Source organism: Ambystoma mexicanum, chromosome 2p (assembly GCF_040938575.1).
Source record: "Ambystoma mexicanum isolate Mex_15411 chromosome 2p, UKY_AmexF1_1, whole genome shotgun sequence".
NCBI classification, from domain to species: Eukaryota; Metazoa; Chordata; class Amphibia; order Caudata; family Ambystomatidae; genus Ambystoma; species Ambystoma mexicanum.
In genome coordinates this window covers 335,049,959-335,070,538 of record NC_090923.1, presented here as the reverse complement: position 1 = coordinate 335,070,538, position 20,580 = coordinate 335,049,959, and the positions used below count along the sequence as shown (strand labels likewise).

The 20,580-nt window shown below is 48.5% G+C and overlaps 1 protein-coding gene across 3 annotated transcripts in view; it reads left to right on the top strand.

Annotated features, from left to right (window-relative positions):
* TASOR (transcription activation suppressor) overlaps positions 1-20,580 on the top strand; it is a 1,979,545-nt gene that overhangs the window by 919,550 nt on the left and 1,039,415 nt on the right. For all 3 annotated transcript variants that reach the window (XM_069643664.1, XM_069643665.1, XM_069643666.1), the window contains exon 13: positions 1,464-1,538. In XM_069643664.1, coding sequence (XP_069499765.1) covers positions 1,464-1,538 — 75 coding nt within the window. The remainder of the gene's footprint in view (positions 1-1,463; positions 1,539-20,580) is intronic.

Here is a 20,580-nt window from a genome sequence, read left to right as displayed (position 1 = left end):
TTCAGTTAAGCCACCCTTCACTGTATTTCATAAGGACAGGGTTGTCCTTGGAGTTCGTCCTTCTTTTCTTCCGAAGGTGGTTTCGGAATTTCATTTGGCCCAGAAGGTTGTTCTTCCGGCATTCTATCCTCCTCCGCATCCTGGTAAGGAAGAGGAGAGGCTCCATAGGCTTGATCCTAGGAGAGCTTTAAGCTTTTATGTTTCACGCATGTCCCGGGTCAGAGTGGACGATCAACTCTTTATTGGTTACGCTGGAAAGCGTTTGGGACAGGCTGTGACGAAACAGACTTTGTCTCGCTGGATTATTTTGGCCATCTCGGAGTGTTACCGCTTGGCGGGTAAGGACCCGCCGGCTGGCTTGCGGGCCCATTCTACCAGAGGTATGGCTGCATCTACTGCCCTGCAGAGGGGTGTTCCTATTCGCAACATCTGTGATGCAGCCACCTGGGCTTCTGTACATACATTTGTACGTCACTATTCCCTCGATTCCATCCGGGGACAGGATCTGGCCTTTGGCAAGGCGGTCCTTTGCTCTATTTGATTGGCAATTCTAAATTTTGATTCTAAATTCTTTCCCTCCTCCTTGCTCTGGTACTGCTTTGGGAGTCTGTCATAGATATGGAATACGTCGGAGGACCTAATCCCCTCGAAGAACAAGTTACTTTCTTACCTGGTAACGTTCTTTCGATGGGATGGTCCGACGACGTATTCCATATCGCTCCCTCCCTGCCTTCCCCGCTGCAGAATTTCTTTTGCGATTGCAGCTTACGTTCCGCAAGGCTTTGTGTCTGACTGGCAGTTGACTGATGTCACACGTTCTGTGGGGAAAAAACTACAACTGAGGCTACGGGCGTCGTGCGTCCTACTTATCACATCGGTTGACGTCGGAGGAGGTCCTCGACGACGGCTCATTGACGCAGGACGCAGACGCCGAAAAAAAGTTTCCGAAGCAGCACAGCTGTGGTGATTACCTGTCATAGATATGGAATACGTCGTCGGACCATCCCATCGAAAGAACGTTACCAGGAAAGTAACTTGTTCTTCGGTTTCCTTCTGCAGTCGGTGATTAGCTAGCAAAACACTCTGTACTATTCCAAATATAAAACCAAAAGTGGGGAGCCTCCTTCATTCCTTAAGTCTCTTGCATATGACGTAAAACACTGTTTTGAGATATGGAGGATGACCTGTATACACTAAAAATCTTTTATACTCTCAATGAGAAAATGTCATTAACACTGATAATCCTTTCTGCACCTCTTAGGGTCATACACAAGGCAATAGCTTTTTAGAAATTCAAAATAAGATGGCTTGTAACTAATGCTGTGCATATGATTGCAAAGTGGGCTCCCATAGCAAACTGGGCAGCACTTCTTTTGAGCAGGCCATACGAGTCCTTGACAACACCATCCATCTGCAGTGTTAGTGTTAAAGAAATTAACTCATCCTTTTTTTCTCCCCCACAGAACCACAGATTGGAAAGGTTCGAGTTCTGCTTGCCTTGTTTCTATTTCAGGAACCCAGAGGAGTTGTCAATTTTGGTAAATGCATTTTTTATTACTTGTTCCCCAGCCTTTGTTTTTATAGAATGTTCTATTAAACTTTGCACTGTTATTTATGCAAGGTGAGGGAAGTTTAGGATAGAGGGTGGCTATCCCATCATGATGCAGAGACCTATTCAATTTGAATATATGAATGAAGCAGTGCTTGACAAATGTAATCACAGTGAAGTGTCTTTTTCATTAATACATGTGTGAACACTGTTAGGAAAGATTTCTCTTTTCTCCAGCATGGATTCACATGCTCATGAATATTCCCCGTCATCGGGCTGGGAATCCTCGGTAAAGAAAAAATCTGTTTTAGTTTAATTTCTGAACTGTCTTTCTCCTAACAACCAATCACTGGTCTCTGGGTCATACTGCCCCCGGCCAATTACTGCCCTCTACCCAAGCCCATCCTCTGGCAGCCATCTTCTGATTTTTACTGCACGTTCAAGTGTTGGGAGTCCTTGTGCTTAGCTTTCAAGCTTTTACTGCTTTTTTGCTTTTTGGAAGAGTTTTACTCTATTTTTTCAGTCAATCAAGGCTTGTGCTTGATTGATCTACCTTCCGATTAATGGGGACCCGTTACTCGGATTCTTCAGTGCCACTCAAGGGCGAATTTCGTCGAGTTTCTTCGTGGAGGATTCCAGGATTCCAGAAATGTCTTCAAGGCCTACCCTGCGTAGACATGTCGGAGGATTCGGCCCCCTTTTCAAGATTTGTTCCGGCTGCGGAACGTCTTCTCGAATGACCAGCATTCCCAGTGCCTGTATCCGGACCAAACGCACGTGGAGGACTGTGCGCTTTGTCAGGAGATGGTGCCCGCATGCTGAAGGATCGGCATAGGCGGCTCAAGGAATGGCTGCAGGCCAAGGCACCTGCTCTGGGTGGGTCCCAGCAGCATGTCTCGCCTGCTTCCAGGAAAGCTGAGCGGTCTTCTAAGACTCTTGAGGGTGCTCCTCCAACGGGGGGACCAACAAAAGGCTAAGCACCGCAAGTCCACTGTCACCGGGAGGGCCGTTGCAACAGGCTCCTCGGCGGCCAGGACAAGTACAGCGTCCCCAGCGGCTTCAATCACCAGCCAACGCTCGGAATCTTCATCAAAGAGGAAGTCGGACCATCCGGGCAAACTCAAGGAGAAGCCCAAGACCGGCCTGCCGGAGAAGGCCAAGGGGGATCGGGGCACTGACCCTCCACCTAAGGAGAAGGCCACAGGGTTGACCAAGGCCAAGCGGGACCAGGGACATGTCCTGTCTGTGAAAGCCCAGGTACATCCGACAAATGGTCACAGTGAAGGGGTGGGGCGGCCCAGTAGCCCTCCGGGCATGGATAGCTCCTCAGAGGAGGAGCTTACCTGCCTCCAGACCATCCAGGAGGAGAGGAACGTCAGGAGCGGGCCCTACAGCGAGGATTCCGACGAGGGCGACAATGAAGGCAACGACAAGGAGACCGACGAACGGCAAGGCGTTTAGGGCCTGGGCGACCAGCCTAAGCCGCAGCCACCGGTGTCGCCTCTGCCTCGGTTGCCACAGCCGCCTCAGTGGCAACCTGGAGATATCTCAGTGGACATTCTCTCAGCTTTGCATACTCTGGTCTCAGGGAGCTGGATGAGGATGCCTGTTAGACCGGCGGCCCCACCTGGGAACCACCGACCAAGAAGAGGAAGTTCACACTCCACCTCCTTGCCTCCCTTCTCCCCCAACCCCTCCCCCCCGGCCCAGATCTTCAAAGAGGGTTTCCTTTGTCGGCGCTGCGAGGCGATGAGGAAGGCCGTACTTTTGGTCCCACTCTGGGATGACATTTAGGATGAGGGATTGTCCCTCATGAAGAACCCTTCCATGGCCCGGCGAAGAGGGACCGCTATGAGAAGAAGTACAGTGTCCCGGACTCTGCACCCAAGTGCTTGCAGACTCGACCGTCGCTGAACTCTGTGGTGTCAGCAGCAGCCAATAAGTCTTCTGGCTCCTCTTCGGCGGCTTCCACCCCCCCAGGACAGTGAGGGGAATAAGTTAGATGCCATGGGACGACGGGTCATCTCTTCGTCGCCAACGGCCATTAAGGTAGCCAACGCTCTCGCCATCATGGCCTGCTCTGACAGAGAGCTTTGGTTTAAAATCGCCCCTCTCCTGGACTTCCTTCTGGACAACAAGTGGGCGACGGCCCTTTAAATCCTACAAGAAGGCAAGGTGGCATCGGACCATGCAATCACGGTGGCCACGGACATCTCCAACATCGGCTTCTGCCAGATGGGCCACAGCGTTTGCCTTCGGCAGCAAGGTTGGCTGAAGGCCACCAATTTCCATCTGGACGTCCAGACAAGGGTATTGGACATGCCCTTCGACGGGGACAACTTGTTTGGCAAGACGGTGGACAAATCTCTGCAGGCCATCAAGGCAGACACCGAGACGGCTCGTGCCTTGGGCACACTCCAACAGCGACATCCATCCTTTTGGGCCTCCGGAGGCAAGTCCCATGGTGCCTCCAAAGGATTCTTTGGCAATTTCTCTTCATACCGCCAACCATCCCGTTCCTCGGCCCAGGAAGCATACAGGGGCCGCAGCAAAGCCGGAGGAAATCGTCGTCGCCAAGGCCCCCAAAGTGGGTCGTCCATGACGAAGCAGGACTGAACCGGCCATGACGTTGGGCCCCCACGCAAGCTCCCCGGTGGGAGTCCGGCTAGCAAACTTCGTCGGCATGTGGTAGTCCATCTCCACCGACCGTTGGGTGCTGGACGCCCTGGCCCACAGACACACCCTGGAGTGCCAAAGGAAGTTGTCCCTGCGTTCCCCCACTGGCCAGGCAAGAAAACCACGTCCCACAACTGCTTCTAGAGGTACAAGCGATGCAGAAAAAGGGCACGATGGAACTCGTCCCAAAGAGGCACCGGGGCTCCGGAGTGTACTCGCAGTACTTCCTCGTCTGGAAGAAGACCGGCGGTTAGCGGCCCATCTTGGATCTCCGCCGCCTCAACAAATACTTAAAGTCCCAGAAGTTTCGGATGGTCACCCTTCAGCACGTGCTGGGACAACTGGAGGAAGGGGATTTCCGGTCGTCGCTGGACCTGGAGGATACTTATTTTCACATCCACAAGGGGCATCAAATGTTTCTACGCTTTGTGGTCCAGGGGCAGCACTACCAATTCAAGGCCCTTCCCTTTGGTTTGAAGTCGGTGCCAAGGGTCTTCACCAAGTGCCTGGCGCCGGTGGCGGCATGGCAGCGCCTGCAGGGGGTCCATGTCTACCCCTACCTAGAAAATTTGCTCATCCGAGCAAAGTCAAGGGATCTCGCCATCATGCACACAGCGAGGACCATCCGCCTTCTCACGGAACTCGGGTTCTCGATAACTTATGCGAAGTCCTGCTTGTTGCCATCGCAGGACGCTCGGTTTCTGGGGTCCAGGCTCAACACAGTGTCGCGCCTGGCTTCGCCGTCGGAGGACAGGATAAAGACCATCCTGGGCAATGTACAATGGCTGTTGACCAGGGAATTTGCCAGGGTGAGGTCCATCAAGTCCCTCCTCGGCATGATGTCGTCCTGCATCTACCTTGTTCGGCTGTGCAGGCTGCGGTGCGGCCGCTGCAATAGTTCCTCGATGCTTGTTGGATCCAAATATCGAGAAGCTTCAGGACAAGATCGCCCTCAACGAGACATTCCGTCGAGCGATTCGGTGGTCGGGCATCTGCGCGCATCTGGTGGCGGGCACAGACTTCCAGACCCCAGCACACCAGGAGACAGTGACGACTGATGCCTCCCTGGAGGGATGGGGCGCGCACACCGGAAATCTCCACGCAAGAGGCCTTTGGCTACCGGAGGAGAAGTCGTTGCACATCAACATCCTGGAGCTCCGGGCTGTGTTTTGAGCCCTCAAATCATTCCTTCCATCCCTCAAGGGCAAGGTGTTGCGGGTCTTCACTGACAACACCACCACAATGTTTTACATTCGGAAGCAGGGGGGGCAACCAGATCCCCGGCCCTCCAAGGAAGCGCAGGATCTGTGGCACTGGGCCGTCGGCCAGAGGATGTTCCTGGTACCTTTTCATCTGGCAGGAGTGAAGAACACCGTCGACGACTCACTCAGCAGGGAGCTGCGCTCTTGCCACGAGTGGGAGCTTTGGCAAGATCAGGTGGACCTTGAAATCCTACAAGAAGGCGAGGTGGCATCGGACCATGCAATCACAGTGGCCACGGACATCTCCAACACTGGCTTCCGCCAGATGGGCAACAGAGTTTGCCTTCGGCAGCAAGTTTGGCTGAAGGCCACCAATTCCCGTCGGGACGTCCAGACGATTCTTCGACGATTCGATCTGTTTGTGACGAACACCAAGTGCCGGAGGTTTGCCAGCAGGTTTCCCCAGCCGGGGAGCATGGGGGATGCAGTATCCTTCCTCTGGAACAGCCTGTTCCTCTATGCGTTTCCCCCGTTGCCCTTTGCTTTGCGCTCTCATCAGTCAACTCAGACGGTCCAAGTGCAGGATGATCCTCGTCACACCGGCGTGGCTGAGGCAGATATAGCAGCCAGAGCTTCTGGACATGTCAGGGTCCACTCCAGTCAAGCTTCCGCTGGATGCAGAGCTTCTCGCCAGGGAAGGAGGCGCGATTCTGCACCACGACCCGGGGTCGCTGAACTTGCAGGCCTGGCTAAGTGGAAGAGGTTCGCCGTCTATGGATTACGGCCCCGCAAGTGCTGCCGTATCTGATGTTGCTGGACAAGGCAGGGTTGGCCCATGCTTCCATCAAGGTTCATCTGTCAGCGATTTCTCGCTACACCAGAACTCTGGGGCGGTCATCGTTGTGGTCACACCGCCTGGTCAAGGAATTCATTAAAGGACATTTCTGCTCGTTCCCACCAGTGAAGGCTCCAGCCCCGGCGTGGGAGCTCAATGTGGTACTGACTAGGCTCATGGGCCCCCCGTTCCAGCCTATGCATTCAGCACCGCTGAAGTTTTTATCGTGGAAGACAGCGTTTCTTATAGCCATCGCCTCCGTACGACGAGTGGGAGAGATTCAGGCCTTCTCTTGTAAACCAACTTACTTGACATTCCACGAGAGAAGGGTGGTGCTGCGGATGCACCCCTCTTTCATGGCCAAGGTGCTGTCAGACTTCCATCTCAACGAGCTCTTGGTGTTGCCTGTTTTCTTCCAGTCGCCGGCTGAGGAGACTTTACACTCGCTGGATGTGACTGGAGAGCTGAAGTTCTACGTGGACCGCACAAAGTATTTTCGGAAGACGTCACAGCTGTTTGTGAACTTTGGCCCTGTGAACCAAGGGAAGGCCCTCTCCAAGACTTCCATTTCCAGGAGGCTCTCCGGCTCCATCACCCGTTGTCACAGGTTGGAAAACCGAACATTGCCTGGCCGTCCGAGAGCCCATTCGACCAGACTGGTCGCTGCAACTACGGCATTCGTGTCTGGTGGATCCCTGCTGGACATCTGCAGGGCTGCTACGTGGAGGTCGACGCACACTTTCACAAAATTCTACTGCGATTCCAGGGAGAAGTCCAGAGTCGGCCAAGCAGTGCTGCGCAACCTGTTCGTTTGGAGGTGAGCCTGGTGAGGAGGTAAGAGATGCTTAATGTTGAGTTGTTGAGATGCTTAATGTTGAGCCTTGCCACCTCCCGTGGTTGTGCATGTGTGTACTGCTATGTATTCTTTATTCATGAGCATGTGAATCCATGCCAGAACCCATGCTGGAGAAGGAACAAATTACTTACCTGTAACTGTGGTTCTCCAGCATGGATTTGGCATGGTTCACATGCGAACCCTCCCGCATACCCTTCTGCGGCTCTTCTCTTGGTCTTGCTGCCACTTTACGTGCTAACAAATCTGAGGATGGCTGCACGAGGAGGGACTTGGGTAGAGGGCAGTCATTGGCTGGGGGCAGTATGACCCAGAGACCAATGATTGGTTGTTAGGAGAAAGACAGTTCAGAAATGAAACTGATGTTTTCTTTACTGAGGAGTCCCAGCTTGACGACAGGCGATATTCATGAGCATGTGAATCTATGGTAGCCCCATGCTGGAGATCAACAGTTACAGGTAAGTAACTTGTTCCTTAGGCAACTTTCTCTCAATATTCTGTGGACCCCAAAACCTTTTGTTTTAGACCTGTCCTGATATGTTAAAGGTTAGTGAAGCCTTCAGCTTCACTTCCATGGCCTTTTTGCTCATTTGTCATGGGGAAACTAGTCCATCAGACATTCAATACTGGGAAATGTTTCCTTTTTTTTTTTAACTGTTTGGGTAACCTTTTCATATTGCACACAGCATCTTTCAATGCAGTGCAATAGGGATACTTTTGTAGCACCCTAAACCTTTAACACAGGGTTTTTGTTTACTTTTTAATGTGCCTAAAGAAACACAGGTGGCAGCAGATACCCGTTTGTTCGAGGGTGGGCACCACTCAATCCTTGGAAAATGGTTTGGTAATAGAGAATGCTATATTATATTAGTTACATTCATGGAGCACCTTGGTATAAAAAGCCCTTGGCACATGGATATCAATACTAAACAAAAAAAGGTTCAGCGTTGCATCGGAGCCTACCAAGCGCGCTCTTTATCCCCTGAAAACAAGTTGACTAAACCTTCAAGCTAAAATTCTAAACATTTGAATATATTAAATCACATCTCCCATAGTCATTGCTTCTTAATGACTCAGTCATTTTATTACTCCTTCAAAGCCAGTACACAATTTGACCTGGTGTTTGTTAGCCAATGCATTTCGGGTGTAAATCCGTCTTCAGGGCTGAACACTATCAGATTTATCAGGCCCACAAAATCTACACAAAAACCAAAGTAAAAAGAACAATATAACAAACATATTGGGAGAAAAACAAAAACATATCACAAATTATCGTGTTGTGAAATTCTTTTGAGGAATTTCTTAAATCCATTGATGGCCAGTTATTTTGCCTTAGTGAGTCAGGTGGTGGTACATAACTGAAACGAAGAACAAACAGCAGTTGCACCTATAGGTTAGCTATATTGCGTTGTAGTGGTGCACATAGTTGGTGTTAGAAAAGCGCAAGACACTGACGAGCATAACGCTGCCACAGCCACGCTCGACCTGCCTACTGGAGAGCTGTGCCCAGCCCGCGATCGCATCCAGATCTAGCACACACTTTGCCTCTCTGATGTCTACTGGCCACAACAATGCCAATGAAACCTGAATACTGTGGCGCCCTCACCATGCGTGTATAGGTTAAACCGAAAGGAGGATTGCGAAAACACTATACCCATCGAAAAGGGAGAACATCCGAGGCATGTAGAAGATTCTACCAGCCACACGCCCACCATAAGGATCTGCTGTGACTCCCACCATGTAAGGAACGCCACCCACTAGATACACATGAGGCACAGAGAAGGACACGCCGGAGTCCCCGTTACCAATAAACCAAGTGGCCTCGCCCTCAGGAATCTGATGCAGGTCAAGATTTTCTGTTAGAAAAACTACATATGGACCACCACAGCGCACCTATGCATTTTTAACTGCTGGGTTATCTACTCCTGATGAATGTTCTACATTAATGTATCCATGAACTGAAACATGTTGAGAATCCAAACTGTAAACTAATATACAGTCGCAAAGAGTTTAAAAAGAGCACCGTGACTCGTGTAGGACTTCTGGTTTTCCCTACATCCCCAACCTTAAGACAACAGTTTTTAAAACTAAGTCAGTCCACAACCTTTGGATGTTATGTTATCCAGATCACCCTTGTGGAAATTGTAAATGAACAGGACCAATGAGTGGTTCCTGGTGTTTGGTTGGTTTTAGAATATCATGTGTTGATTTTTGTATGAAATATTGTATTGATGATTCAAATGTTTTTAATGACACTGAAAGACCTCTCTTGATAAACCTTTCAGTGTTCTAATTTGTCAGACTAGTCTCTATCTCATGATTGTTAATAGAAAATCAATGGTACCTCAGTCTTCCAGGTAACCAAAATGTTGGGAAAAAGATGGTTTACTTTCCCTAAAGGGTGGGAAACCAATATATGGCAATAGTCCATTAGGGTGTTGGGTATCAACGGGTCTTCTTCAGGGGCAAATAGAGGATACCATGTCTCATCCAATGAAGTTATGATATTTCCCTGACAGTTGTCTACCCCCATGTGATCCTCCCTCACGACGTAGCCGCCCGTAGGGTCAGGATCAAGTAGCGGCTGCCGTTGCCAGGCCACAATGGAGGAGATTACCGCTGGGGAAACTGTGATAACTCCATTAGATTCATCATACTTGACGAGGGGTTTACAGTTAACTTCTAGAGCACTTTTTCAGGTAAACGTTTAAAAAACAAAAGAATCGAATGAACAAAGTTGTTCATAAACTTTTAGAATGGAGGAGATATGGGTACCGGTAAGTATTGCGACGACTCACTGCATGTTAGGCAAGATTATATGTAGTAACCCTGTGGGAGACTAAACTAGCCTTGTCCCCTTGGCAATAGGTAACCCAACCTTTGGTATAAGACTGTACTACACATGTTGGTGGAGTGACTGAGCAGCCAGGCTTATCTCAAGATGGGTCAAAGTGAGCTGTAGGGTTGTAACATAGAGATTCACAGTGACATGTATTCAAATAACACTTATACTCAAGGTTTCAAGATTACATAATTATTTATTAATTTAAGTCCGTTTTAAAATAATCTTTCTTTAGAAGGGAGCAATATGCAACACTTAAAACATACTTCAACAATACACTCCTTCAGTTCAATCAAGTAAAGTAGATACCTTTTTGGGATGGCACATAGATACTTCCTAGACCCTGAGGAGACTTTAATAGTTAGGACACTGTGGACGTTAATATGTCACTAATTATGTCACTTTTCACACTTAAATGGTAATACTGAAGTGGTGGCAAAAAGGAAAAGGTTCAGGAAGGAAACAATTGTTAACACGTTTCTCAAATAGGTAAGCACTTTTAAATCCCCCAATGCAATATAGATTAAGCCTTTCCCAGCTATACAAGTAAGGTATGTATGACGTTTTGGAGGCACAGATAAACACAAAGTCAGAGGGTAAGAAGAGTCTTTAAGGGAGCCAAGGCAGCCAATGTCAATTGAGCAAAGTCTAGGGAAGCTGAGGCACTTCTTGAAGATAGGCAAAAGTATTGCACAATGTTTGAAGAGTTTTGTTGTCAAAAGAAATCACTGTTGGGCAACAAGCTGGGAGGCTTGTGAGGGGCAAAGATGCAAGCAACTCTGCAAAGAGCAGCCAATGCAAGTCTCCAGTGAGATCAAGCAAGCTACACACAAGAGGGAAGTACCCCTTAGTTCACAGTTCCTTGTGTCTGAAGAAATTGTTCCAGCTGGCTTCTGTTCCTGTTGTCCTGCAGATCCTGTTGTTCCTGGGCCTTGGTCGTGGGGACAAGAGGCAGGATGTCTAGGACTCCTGCACTACGATTTGAAGGTCGGCGGCAGCAATAGGCGCAATTCAGATGAGCAGCACTAAACGATTTCAGCTACTTGCAAATAGCACCACCGTGGTTCTTGGATGCATTGTCGGGTTTCAGTCGAGTTCGTCTTGGGGTCGATTGGTCCCACCAACCCAAGGGGAGAAGCTGTCCTTTCCAGGCTTCTCTAGTCGGAATTGGAGCTTCAGCACTGCAGAAGGGCTTCACCGGGCAAACCAACGGTCCAGAAGGTGCAGCAAGCTTCTCTTCCAGTTTCTTTCTTCGGTTCCTTCGTCCAGTGGTCGACTCGGTCTTCCTTGCAAAAGACCTCGCCTTTTATGCAAGTCGTTCCCATTCATTTGCAGCCTAGCTGTCACTCACATAGCAGTGTGGCTGTCCTCCATGGACAGCCATCCAGCCAATCACCTTTGGGTGCATTCCTGTAGCCAAGGAGACTAGGCACAGGGAGTTTTGGGCACCTCCCTTGCTTCCTGCACTGCCACACCCGCTGGAGCCAGAGGCGGGCTTCACCAGTGAATCCCGCCAAAGAAAAGATGAACAAAGGGGTCAAAACTGGTTTGGTGCGCAGAGTAAATCTCCAGAAGGACCTTTGCAACGAGCAATGGGGAAAAAAAGAACAGGTATTTTGACAAAATGGGCACCCATGGGTGCAATACTGCAGCTGAGGGTTCAGCCTGCGGTAAAAACACACAATGGTAGGAAAAAGTAAACCACTGCCACCAGCCATTAATTGTAGAAAGGGTAACATAAAAATGTTACATGAGAAGATAGACAAAGGGGATACTAAGTAACCCCTCCAGCACCCTATCGTAAGATAGTGTGTGCTGGGTCTTTAACTTAAGTAAAGTCAATTTCACTTCACTTCACTACTCTTGGAAACAGTAGTTTATCCAAGAGGAAGGTACTTAAACCTTGGCAGAAATCCATAGGACTTCTATGTGACACTGCACTGAGGGTGCAGTGTGTCACAATGTAAAAAGATTATGCCTATGGAGTTTCAGACTCCAAAACCAAAAGAAACAGAGTTTAAATTAAAGCAAAATACATGAGAGGTGGGGAAAAAGGTCTCCCTCTCTCTCCAGGATGAAAATTAAAGTCCTAAAGTCCAGCAAAAGAGCTGGAGGTCTCTAAGGTAGAAGCGAATTGGCACATTTCTGATAATTCTCCCTAAGGCCACCCTTACTCCAAATTTTCCAAATGCGATGCTTCTGGCATGGTAGCCCACTTCAGAGCTGGTCAGTATACCGGGTGGTCGAGGGACACTTCAAAAGGCTCCAGGCTGCAGGAGCGTGAGACAACGTTCAGACTGGTTGGGTTCCCACCATTTCCAAGGGACGAAGCACTGAAAAGGATCTTCTGAGATCTGTTTGCCCAAGAAAAGTACTAACCTGAGAGATCAACTTGTTAAAACTTGACCAACCCATAAACCATTACTGACCAAACGGACAGGCACTTTCCCCTGTCTGCACTGCACAAACTTCGGGTTTGTAACAAAGAGCAATATCATAAACCATCGAAGATCTGGGGGAAAATTAAAACCTGAAAATGTGCAATATAGGGAAGGTAGGAAAAAGGAATGTCAACAGTTACTACTTCTCTTAGTAATTAATTTGCATTTTGGAAATATATAAACTTTAATATGAAGTAATTTTTAAGATAGACATAATACATATATTAATACACTCTAAAATGTATACACAATTGAGACATAATGGTCCTAAAAAATTAGAAGCGTATGTTAGTATAGCAGTTTGCATTTAACCTTTGCTGTGAATCCTTAGTTTACGTATGGTATTTGATCTTTCTAGATCTCAAAATATTTTAATGCAATCTATTTAAACTTTTAGATTGCCAACTCAACATGTTTCAGTCCTCTATAACAAGTGCTGGGACTTTCTTCAGGAGTAGTCATAGACATCAAGATAGAGTGGTCAAGCAAATGGTCTGTGATCTTCCTTAGGTGAAGAGTCTTTGGTTAAAAAGAGAGATGTTTGTTGTGGTAACTGTTGACAAAACCGAAAACCAGAATCCGTATTATATAGTATTCTGGTAACACAATTTAAAGTGTTGAGGAACGGGACAAGTGTAACGCTCACCTGGTTCCCACGGAGGCGCGGCGTCGAAGGCGCAGAACTCTGAAGATGGACAGGAAGGGCCCCTCTATTCTGGCTTCCCTGGCTCGTTGGATACCCTCCTGTGCGTGAAAAGGGAGTATTACCAACTGTGGAACAATGCTCAAGCCTCCCACTCCCTTCCAACCCTGCACGATACCTCCTCCACGATTCCCCGTGAAGCCTCACCTTAGGGTTTGGAAGGATGAGCTCTCCATCCTGCTTCTGATGCAGGGGCGCGTTGAAACCCAGTTACTTCACTGGATTGAGGATTGATGGGAGTTCAGGTAAGCTTGACTGTTCAGGCAAGGCGCTGTAAAAGTTCTGTTCAAAAGTTCAAGCTTAATAATAATGTTTGTTGTCTAATTGCAGCAAGCGCTAATGCTTATGTCTTTTTCCCCTTAGGGGCCGGGGTTCGGCGTGCCGGAGATATGGCGCCGACCCGAAGTGAAAAAGTTCTGGATGAGCGCTCAGGTAATGTCTTTGCATTCGCTCATTCAATGTCTGTCTTTTTTCCCCATAGGGGCCGGGGTCCGGAGATGCCAGGAAGCGGCAGGACCAGAAATGCAGTGGGAATAATCCAACAGGTAAGACTTAAAAGGAAACTGAGCTTTCCTTATTCCTTTTCTCCCTCTCACCTTTGTTCTTGTCTTTTTTCCTCTAGGCGCCGGGGCGTAGCTGAATCCGGAAGATCGCTGCTGAAGATGGAAGCGCCTTGCAAAGGTGAGTAAAATGCAGCGCTGCAGCGATCGAAACGAAATGCCTTTAAAATTATGTCTTCCTTTTCAGGGCCGTTGGAGAAATGACTCCGGGATGCAGATTTAGCAGGTAAGGGCTTTTCTTCTCCTATTCTCTTCCTTTCTCCCCTTGCAGGTGTTCCAGGGTGCTGGCAGGCGTGGCTGAAGTCAGGATGCAGGAGCTGACACGGTGAGCATCCAGCTGCTAGGTGCAGAACAACGCGAAGCACGTGTGGCTGTTCGAGTGGGGTTTAAATAGCCTTGGAAGAAGTTCCTGGTATGTATCCTTCCACCAATCAGGTATGTATCCTTCCCCGACCACACCCGGGTGGTGAAGTAGTCCTACAGGTTAAGTAGTCCCATTCAGGCCTCAAGAGGGCCTGGATGAAGCAGCAAGGTCTGCATCAGGTAAGTGTGCACCCAAGCACTTAAACACATATCCTCTTCTATGATCCTGGCGCCTAAGGCGCCAGGACTGGGGTCCGCTATGAGCCTGGCGCCTAAGGCACCAGGACTGAGTCCAAAGAGCCCCGACTTGGGCCCGCTATGACTTCCCTGGGGAAAATGATGTCTGCCTCTGGGGTTGCTGGGCCCGGCCTGGCTCCTTAGAGGTAGGCATCATGACAGTACCCCCCCTCAAGGCCCCTCCCAAGGTCTTTTCCTCCGGGGGTTTTGGTTTGTGCGGGAATCTTCGATGGAACCTTTGAATTAATCGTTGTGCGTGAACATAGTTACTGGGTTCCCAAGATCTTTCCTGAGGTCCATATCCTTTCCAATCAACAAGATAGAAGAGTTTCGACTTAACTATCTTGAAATCTAAAATGTCTTTCACTTCGAATTCTAATTCTCCATCAATTTGGACAGGGCTTGGGGGCTCAGTCTGGTTCCAGGTTGTACTGGTTTTAGAAGAGATGCGTGAAAAACGGGATGAATCCGCATGTTGGATGGTAAATCGAGTTTAAAGGCCACTGGGTTGATAATAGCTTTGTTGGGGTAAGGCCCAATGAATCTGGGATTAAAAGTTCGCTGACCCTTGAGGGGTAGATGTTTAGTTGCTAGCCATACCTGATCTCCTACTTGGTAAGGAGGAGTTTTACTTCGGTGCAAATCAGCGTTTTCTTTATACTTTTTCTTGGCTTGCTGTAAGTGGGTTGTAGCTTCTTTGAAGGCTTGGGTTATTGTGGAATGTAGGTGATTTACTGCAGGCATCTCCAGGGTCAGAGGTGGATCTAAGTCAGAGGTCCGAGGATGGTGACCATACAGGGTATAAAAAGGAGTCTGTCCGGTTCCAGAATGCACTGAATTGTTGTATGCATATTCTGCAATCCAAAGGATGTCCTTCCAATTCAACTCGGATTGGTGTAACATGCACCGCAGATATTGCTCGAGAGTCTGATTAGTTCTCTCGGTTTGTCCGTCGGTCTGGGGGTGGTGGCTGGTGGATAACCGCACGTCTATTTGTGCTAGTTGGCAACATTTCTTCCAAAAGTGGGAGATAAATTGACTTCCACGGTCTGAGACTAATATGGAAGGGAAACCATGTAACCGCACTATATTTTCCATAAATTCCTTGGCCAAGGTGGAAGCTGACGGCAATCCTTTTAAAGGGATAAAATGGGCCATTTTGGAGAATAGATCCACTATTACGAGAATCGTGTTGTAACCACCACAAGGAGGCAGGTCAGTTATAAAGTCCATTGACAAGGTGTGCCAAGGTGCTGGTGGAATGTCCAAAGGTTGAAGTAGGCTGGCTGGCCTTTTCTTTTGACTCTTATTTTGGGCACAGATTCCGCAAGACAACACAAATGACTTTGTCTTTTCTCCAAGAAGGCCACCAGAAGTGGCGTTTGATCTTTTTTTCTGTTTTCGCGATACCGGGGTTTTCTTCCATTAATGATTCATGATGACGGGTAATGACAAAGTTCCTGCAATTCTTTACTTGGCAGAAATAACCGCTCTTGGAAGTAGGGTAAATCATCCTTAACGGTGTAGTGAGGACCCTTTTGACTCCATTCCAGTAAGGCAGAAGAGTCAAAAAGCTGTTTTACTTGAGCTTGGATGTCCTCAATGGTTTGCAATGAAGTCAAGCCCAGAATTCTTTGTTCCGGTATGATTGGCACAGGTTCTAAACTCGAATTGGGTTCTTCCATGCCTATCCGGGATAAGGCATCTGCCTTACCATTCTTGCAGCCAGGGCGATGGGTAATTACAAAATCAAATTCCGCAAAGAATAAAGCCCATCGGAGTTGTCGCGAAGATTGAGCTTTGGCCGTCTTTAAATACTGCAAATTTCTGTGGTCCGTAATTACGGTGATGGTGTGTCTTGCACCGAGAAGATAGTGACGCCAAGCCTTGAAAGCTGATTTAATAGCCAGTAGTTCTTTGTCGGTAATTGCGTAATTGAGTTCAGGTGGAGAGAATTTTCTGGACCAAAAGGCTACAGGGTGTAGTTGGTTAGTTTCTGGGTCTCTTTGCGACAGGACAGCTCCCATGGCCGAACTGGATGCATCGGTTTCCACGATGTAAGGGAGATCTGGGCGCGGGTGCTTCAATACAGGTGCAGAGGTGAATTTGGTTTTCAGGTCCTGAAAGGCTTGTTCAGCCTCAAGAGTCCATTCAAAGCGTTTATTTTTCTTTAGGAGAGCTGTGATGGGTTGAACAGTTCGAGAAAATTCCGGGATGAACCTTCGATAGAAATTGGCAAAGCCAAGCATGCTTTGCACTCCCTTCACAGAGCTAGGAGATGGCCATTTGAGAATGGCGTCCACTTTCCGCGAGTCCATTCGGATTCCTTGAGGTGTCAGGATGAATCCGAGAAACTCCACTTCTGTGGTATGAAAAACGCTTTTTTCGAGCTTGGCAAATAATTTGTGCTGGCGCAATTTCTCAAGAACTGCCCTAACATGGTTTCTGTGATCAGATTCTGAGGAGGAATACACCAGGATGTCGTCAATATAAACGATGACACAAACATCGATAAGTTCCCGAAGAACATCATTCATGAAGTACTGAAAGGCGGCAGGTGCGTTGCACAAACCGAAGGGCATTACTTGATATTCGAAGAGCCCAAATTTGGTGCGGAATGCAGTCTTCCACTCGTCGCCCTCTTTTATACGTACCAGGTGGTAAGCTCCTCGGAGATCTAGCTTGGTGTACACACGAGCATCTTTTACTTGGTCGATAAGCTCAGGTATCAGGGGCAAAGGGTAACGATTCTTAATCGTTATCTGATTTAGGGCGCGGTAGTCAATACAGGCCCTAAGGTCTCCTTCCTTTTTAGGTACGAAGAACAAAGCGGAAGAGACTGGTGACTTTGATGGGCGAATGAAACCATTGGCCAGGTATTGATCCAAATACTGGCGCAAATGCAGGTTCTCAGGTTCAATAAGAGCATAAATCCTACTACAAGGTAGTTGTGCATTGGGTACCAAGTCGATTTGGCAATCGTAAGATCGATGGGGAGGTAAGGTGTTAGCCTGCTCTTTCTGAAAAACGTCTTGGAATTCTTGGTATTCAGATGGTAGCTGTACAGGGGTGGAAGTTACAGAGGCTAGACCCATAGCTGGATTCCTTGGGTAACAGGTTGGTTCACAATCAGGAAAAGTTATCTTCTTTGCTCGCCAGTCTATTCTCGGATTATGTGTTTCTAACCAAGGGATTCCAAGAAGTACTTGAAATTGTGGGGCCTTGATCACATCAAACACGATTGCTTCCCGATGTCCGTCCTGACCCACCAGAGTGATTTCAACTGTGGAATGCGTTACAGGCCCTGAGGCTATTTCGGTTCCATCAACTGTAGTAATTACATCTTGGGTTACTTTCGGGCGGAGAGGAAGCTTAATCCTGGAAGCCAATTCACGGTCTATGTAATTTCCAATAGCTCCACTGTCTATGTATGCTTTTATAGCATGCAACTGCTGAGGCTGTTTTGGGTTCAGAAGCACCATTGGCATGACAAAATGCGAGGTCAAAGAGTTGGTTTTCAAGCTCGGCAAGCGGACCCCTACGCTTGTCGGGCTAGGTCGTTTCCCGAACCAGGTGTCAATAACTCGTTATCAGTGGCTCCAACCACCTTCTTGGGTGGTTTAACTGGACAACTTTGAAGAAAGTGACCGGAAGTTCCGCAATACAGACAAAGTTGCATTTGTCGCCTTCTCTCTCGTTCCTTCTGCGTTAATGGTCCTTTAACACTGCCAATTTGCATAGGTTCGGAAACGTCAGTACTCTTGGAGTTAACATGGGTCTTGATAGGTACTCTGGTTTCATACTTGAGCCGATCTGCTTTTCTATTTTGAAGTCTGTGATCAAGTTGAACCACTAAGTCTATGTAGTCTGCGCAGGCCTGGGGTGGATCTACTATCTGAGCTATAACATCTTTAAGCTCTCCGCGCAGGCCTCGATGAAACAATGTGATCCTTTTATTTTCAGGCCATCCGGTTTCCACAACTAGTCTATTAAAGGTGGCGATATAGGACAAAAGATCCTGATTACCTTGTCGTAAGGATAGCAGTTCGTTGTCAAGGGCCTGTCCCTGCGAGTGTCGAGCGAACAATCTTTCCATGCTGGCCTGGAAGCCCTGGAAATCCCGGAGAATGGGATCATCCTGATTTACCAATGGAATAGACCAATCGGCAGCACAGCCACTGAGGTAAGATAGTACAAAGGCTACTTTGGTCTGGTCGTTGGGGAAGGCCCCGGGCCTGCATAAAAAGTGTAAACGGCATTGGTTCATAAAAACGGCATATTTCTTGGGATCCCCCGCAAAACGTTCTGGCGGGGCCAAAGGCATGTGTCCAGGTAGATTGATTTGTACCGGGTTATACGAACCCATTGTTGTAGAAATATCTCCGGAAACAGGTAAAGGAGTGTGCTCTGCCTGGCCCTGCAATAACCTTTTGGCCAGATCATCAGTTCTTTCCTTGGATAGGATTAGTTCCCTTCTGAGAGCATTAGTCTCCCGGCGGGCTGAGTGCACTTCTGCCCGTAATTCCCCTAAAAGATGGGCCAGCTGATCTGTCTCGGAAGTCTCCATAGCGCGCAGGTGGGAAATTGTGGTAAGGCTTCGCGTTCTGTAACGCTCACCTGGTTCCAACGGAGGCGCAGCGTCGAAGGCGCAGAACTCTAAAGATGGACAGGAAGGGCCCCTCTATTCTGGCTTCCCTGGCTCGTTGGATACCCTCCTGTGCGTGAAAAGGGAGTATTACCAACTGTGGCACAATGCTCAAGCCTCCCACTCCCTTCCAACCCTGCATGATACCTCCTCCACGATTCCCCGTGAAGCCTCACCTTAGGGTTTGGAAGGATGAGCTCTCCATCCTGCTTCTGATGCAGGGGCGCGTTGAAACCCAGTTACTTCACTGGATTGAGGATTGATGGGAGTTCAGGTAAGCTTGACTGTTCAGGTAAGGCGCTGTAAAAGTTCTGTTCAAAAGTTCAAGCTTAATAATAATGTTCGTTGTCTAATTGCAGCAAGCGCTAATGCTTATGTCTTTTTCCCCTTAGGGGCCGGGGTTCGGAGTGCCGGAGATATGGCGCCGACCCGAAGTGAAACAGTTCTGGATGAGCGCTCAGGTAATGTCTTTGCATTCGCTCATTCAATGTCTTTGTCTTTTTTCCCCATAGGGGCCGGGGTCCGGAGATGCCAGGAAGCGGCAGGACCCGAAATGCATTGGGAATAATCCAACAGGTAAGACTTAAAAGGAAACTGAGCTTTCCTTATTCCTTTTCTCCCTCTCACCTTTGTTCTTGTCTTTTTTCCTCTAGGCGCCGGGGCGTAGCTGAATCCGGAAGATCGCTGCTGAAGATGGAAGCGCCTTGCAAAGGTGAGTAAAATGCAGCGCTGCAGCGATCGAAACGAAATGCCTTTAAAATTATGTCTTCCTTTTCAGGGCTGTTGGAGAAATGACTCCGGGATGCAGATTTAGCAGGTAAGGGCTTTTCTTCTCCTATTCTCTTCCTTTCTCCCCTTGCAGGTGTTCCAGGGTGCTGGCAGGCGTGGCTGAAGTCAGGATGCAGGAACTGACACGGTGAGCGTCCAGCTGCTAGGTGCAGAACAACGCGAAGCATGTGTGGCTGTTCGGGTGGGGTTTAAATAGCCTTGGAAGAAGTTCCTGGTATGTATCCTTCCACCAATCAGGTATGTATCCTTCCCCGACCACACCCGGGTGGTGAAGTAGTCCTACAGGTTAAGTAGTCCCATTCAGGCCTCAAGAGGGCCTGGATGAAGCAGCAAGGTCTGCATCAGGTAAGTGTGCACTTAAACACATATCCTCTTCTATGAGCCTGGCGCCTAAGGCACCAGGACTGGGGTCCGCTATGAGCCTGGCGCCTAAGGCGCCAGGACTGAGTCCAAAGGGCCCCGACTTGGGCCCGCTGAGACTTCCCTGGGGAAAATGATGTCTGCCTCTGGGGTTGCTGGGCCCGGCCTGGCTCCTTAGAGGTAGGCATCATGACAACAAGATAGATAATTACCTTTCCGTTCTAGTGTAGGAGCTCCCTTGGCGGGTAGAGAAAAATCCACATTAGTTGGGCAAGTTCTCTTGTGGGAAGTATATATTCTTCCTTTGGTACCTGCAATGGGTAGAGTGAGGGAGCCGTTAGATCTGCCTTTCCTCTATTAGTCGGAGCTAAACAGAGCCATATAGATAAGGCTTCATATTGTTTTTGAAGCTTATTAGAACTTGAATATGAATGTTCTGCCTTTTTTTCAAAAAATGTATCGCCTACCTTTAAAGGAGGTTAGTAGGGTGCTACGCTCTGATCCTTGCCAGTCGGGTGGTTCCTT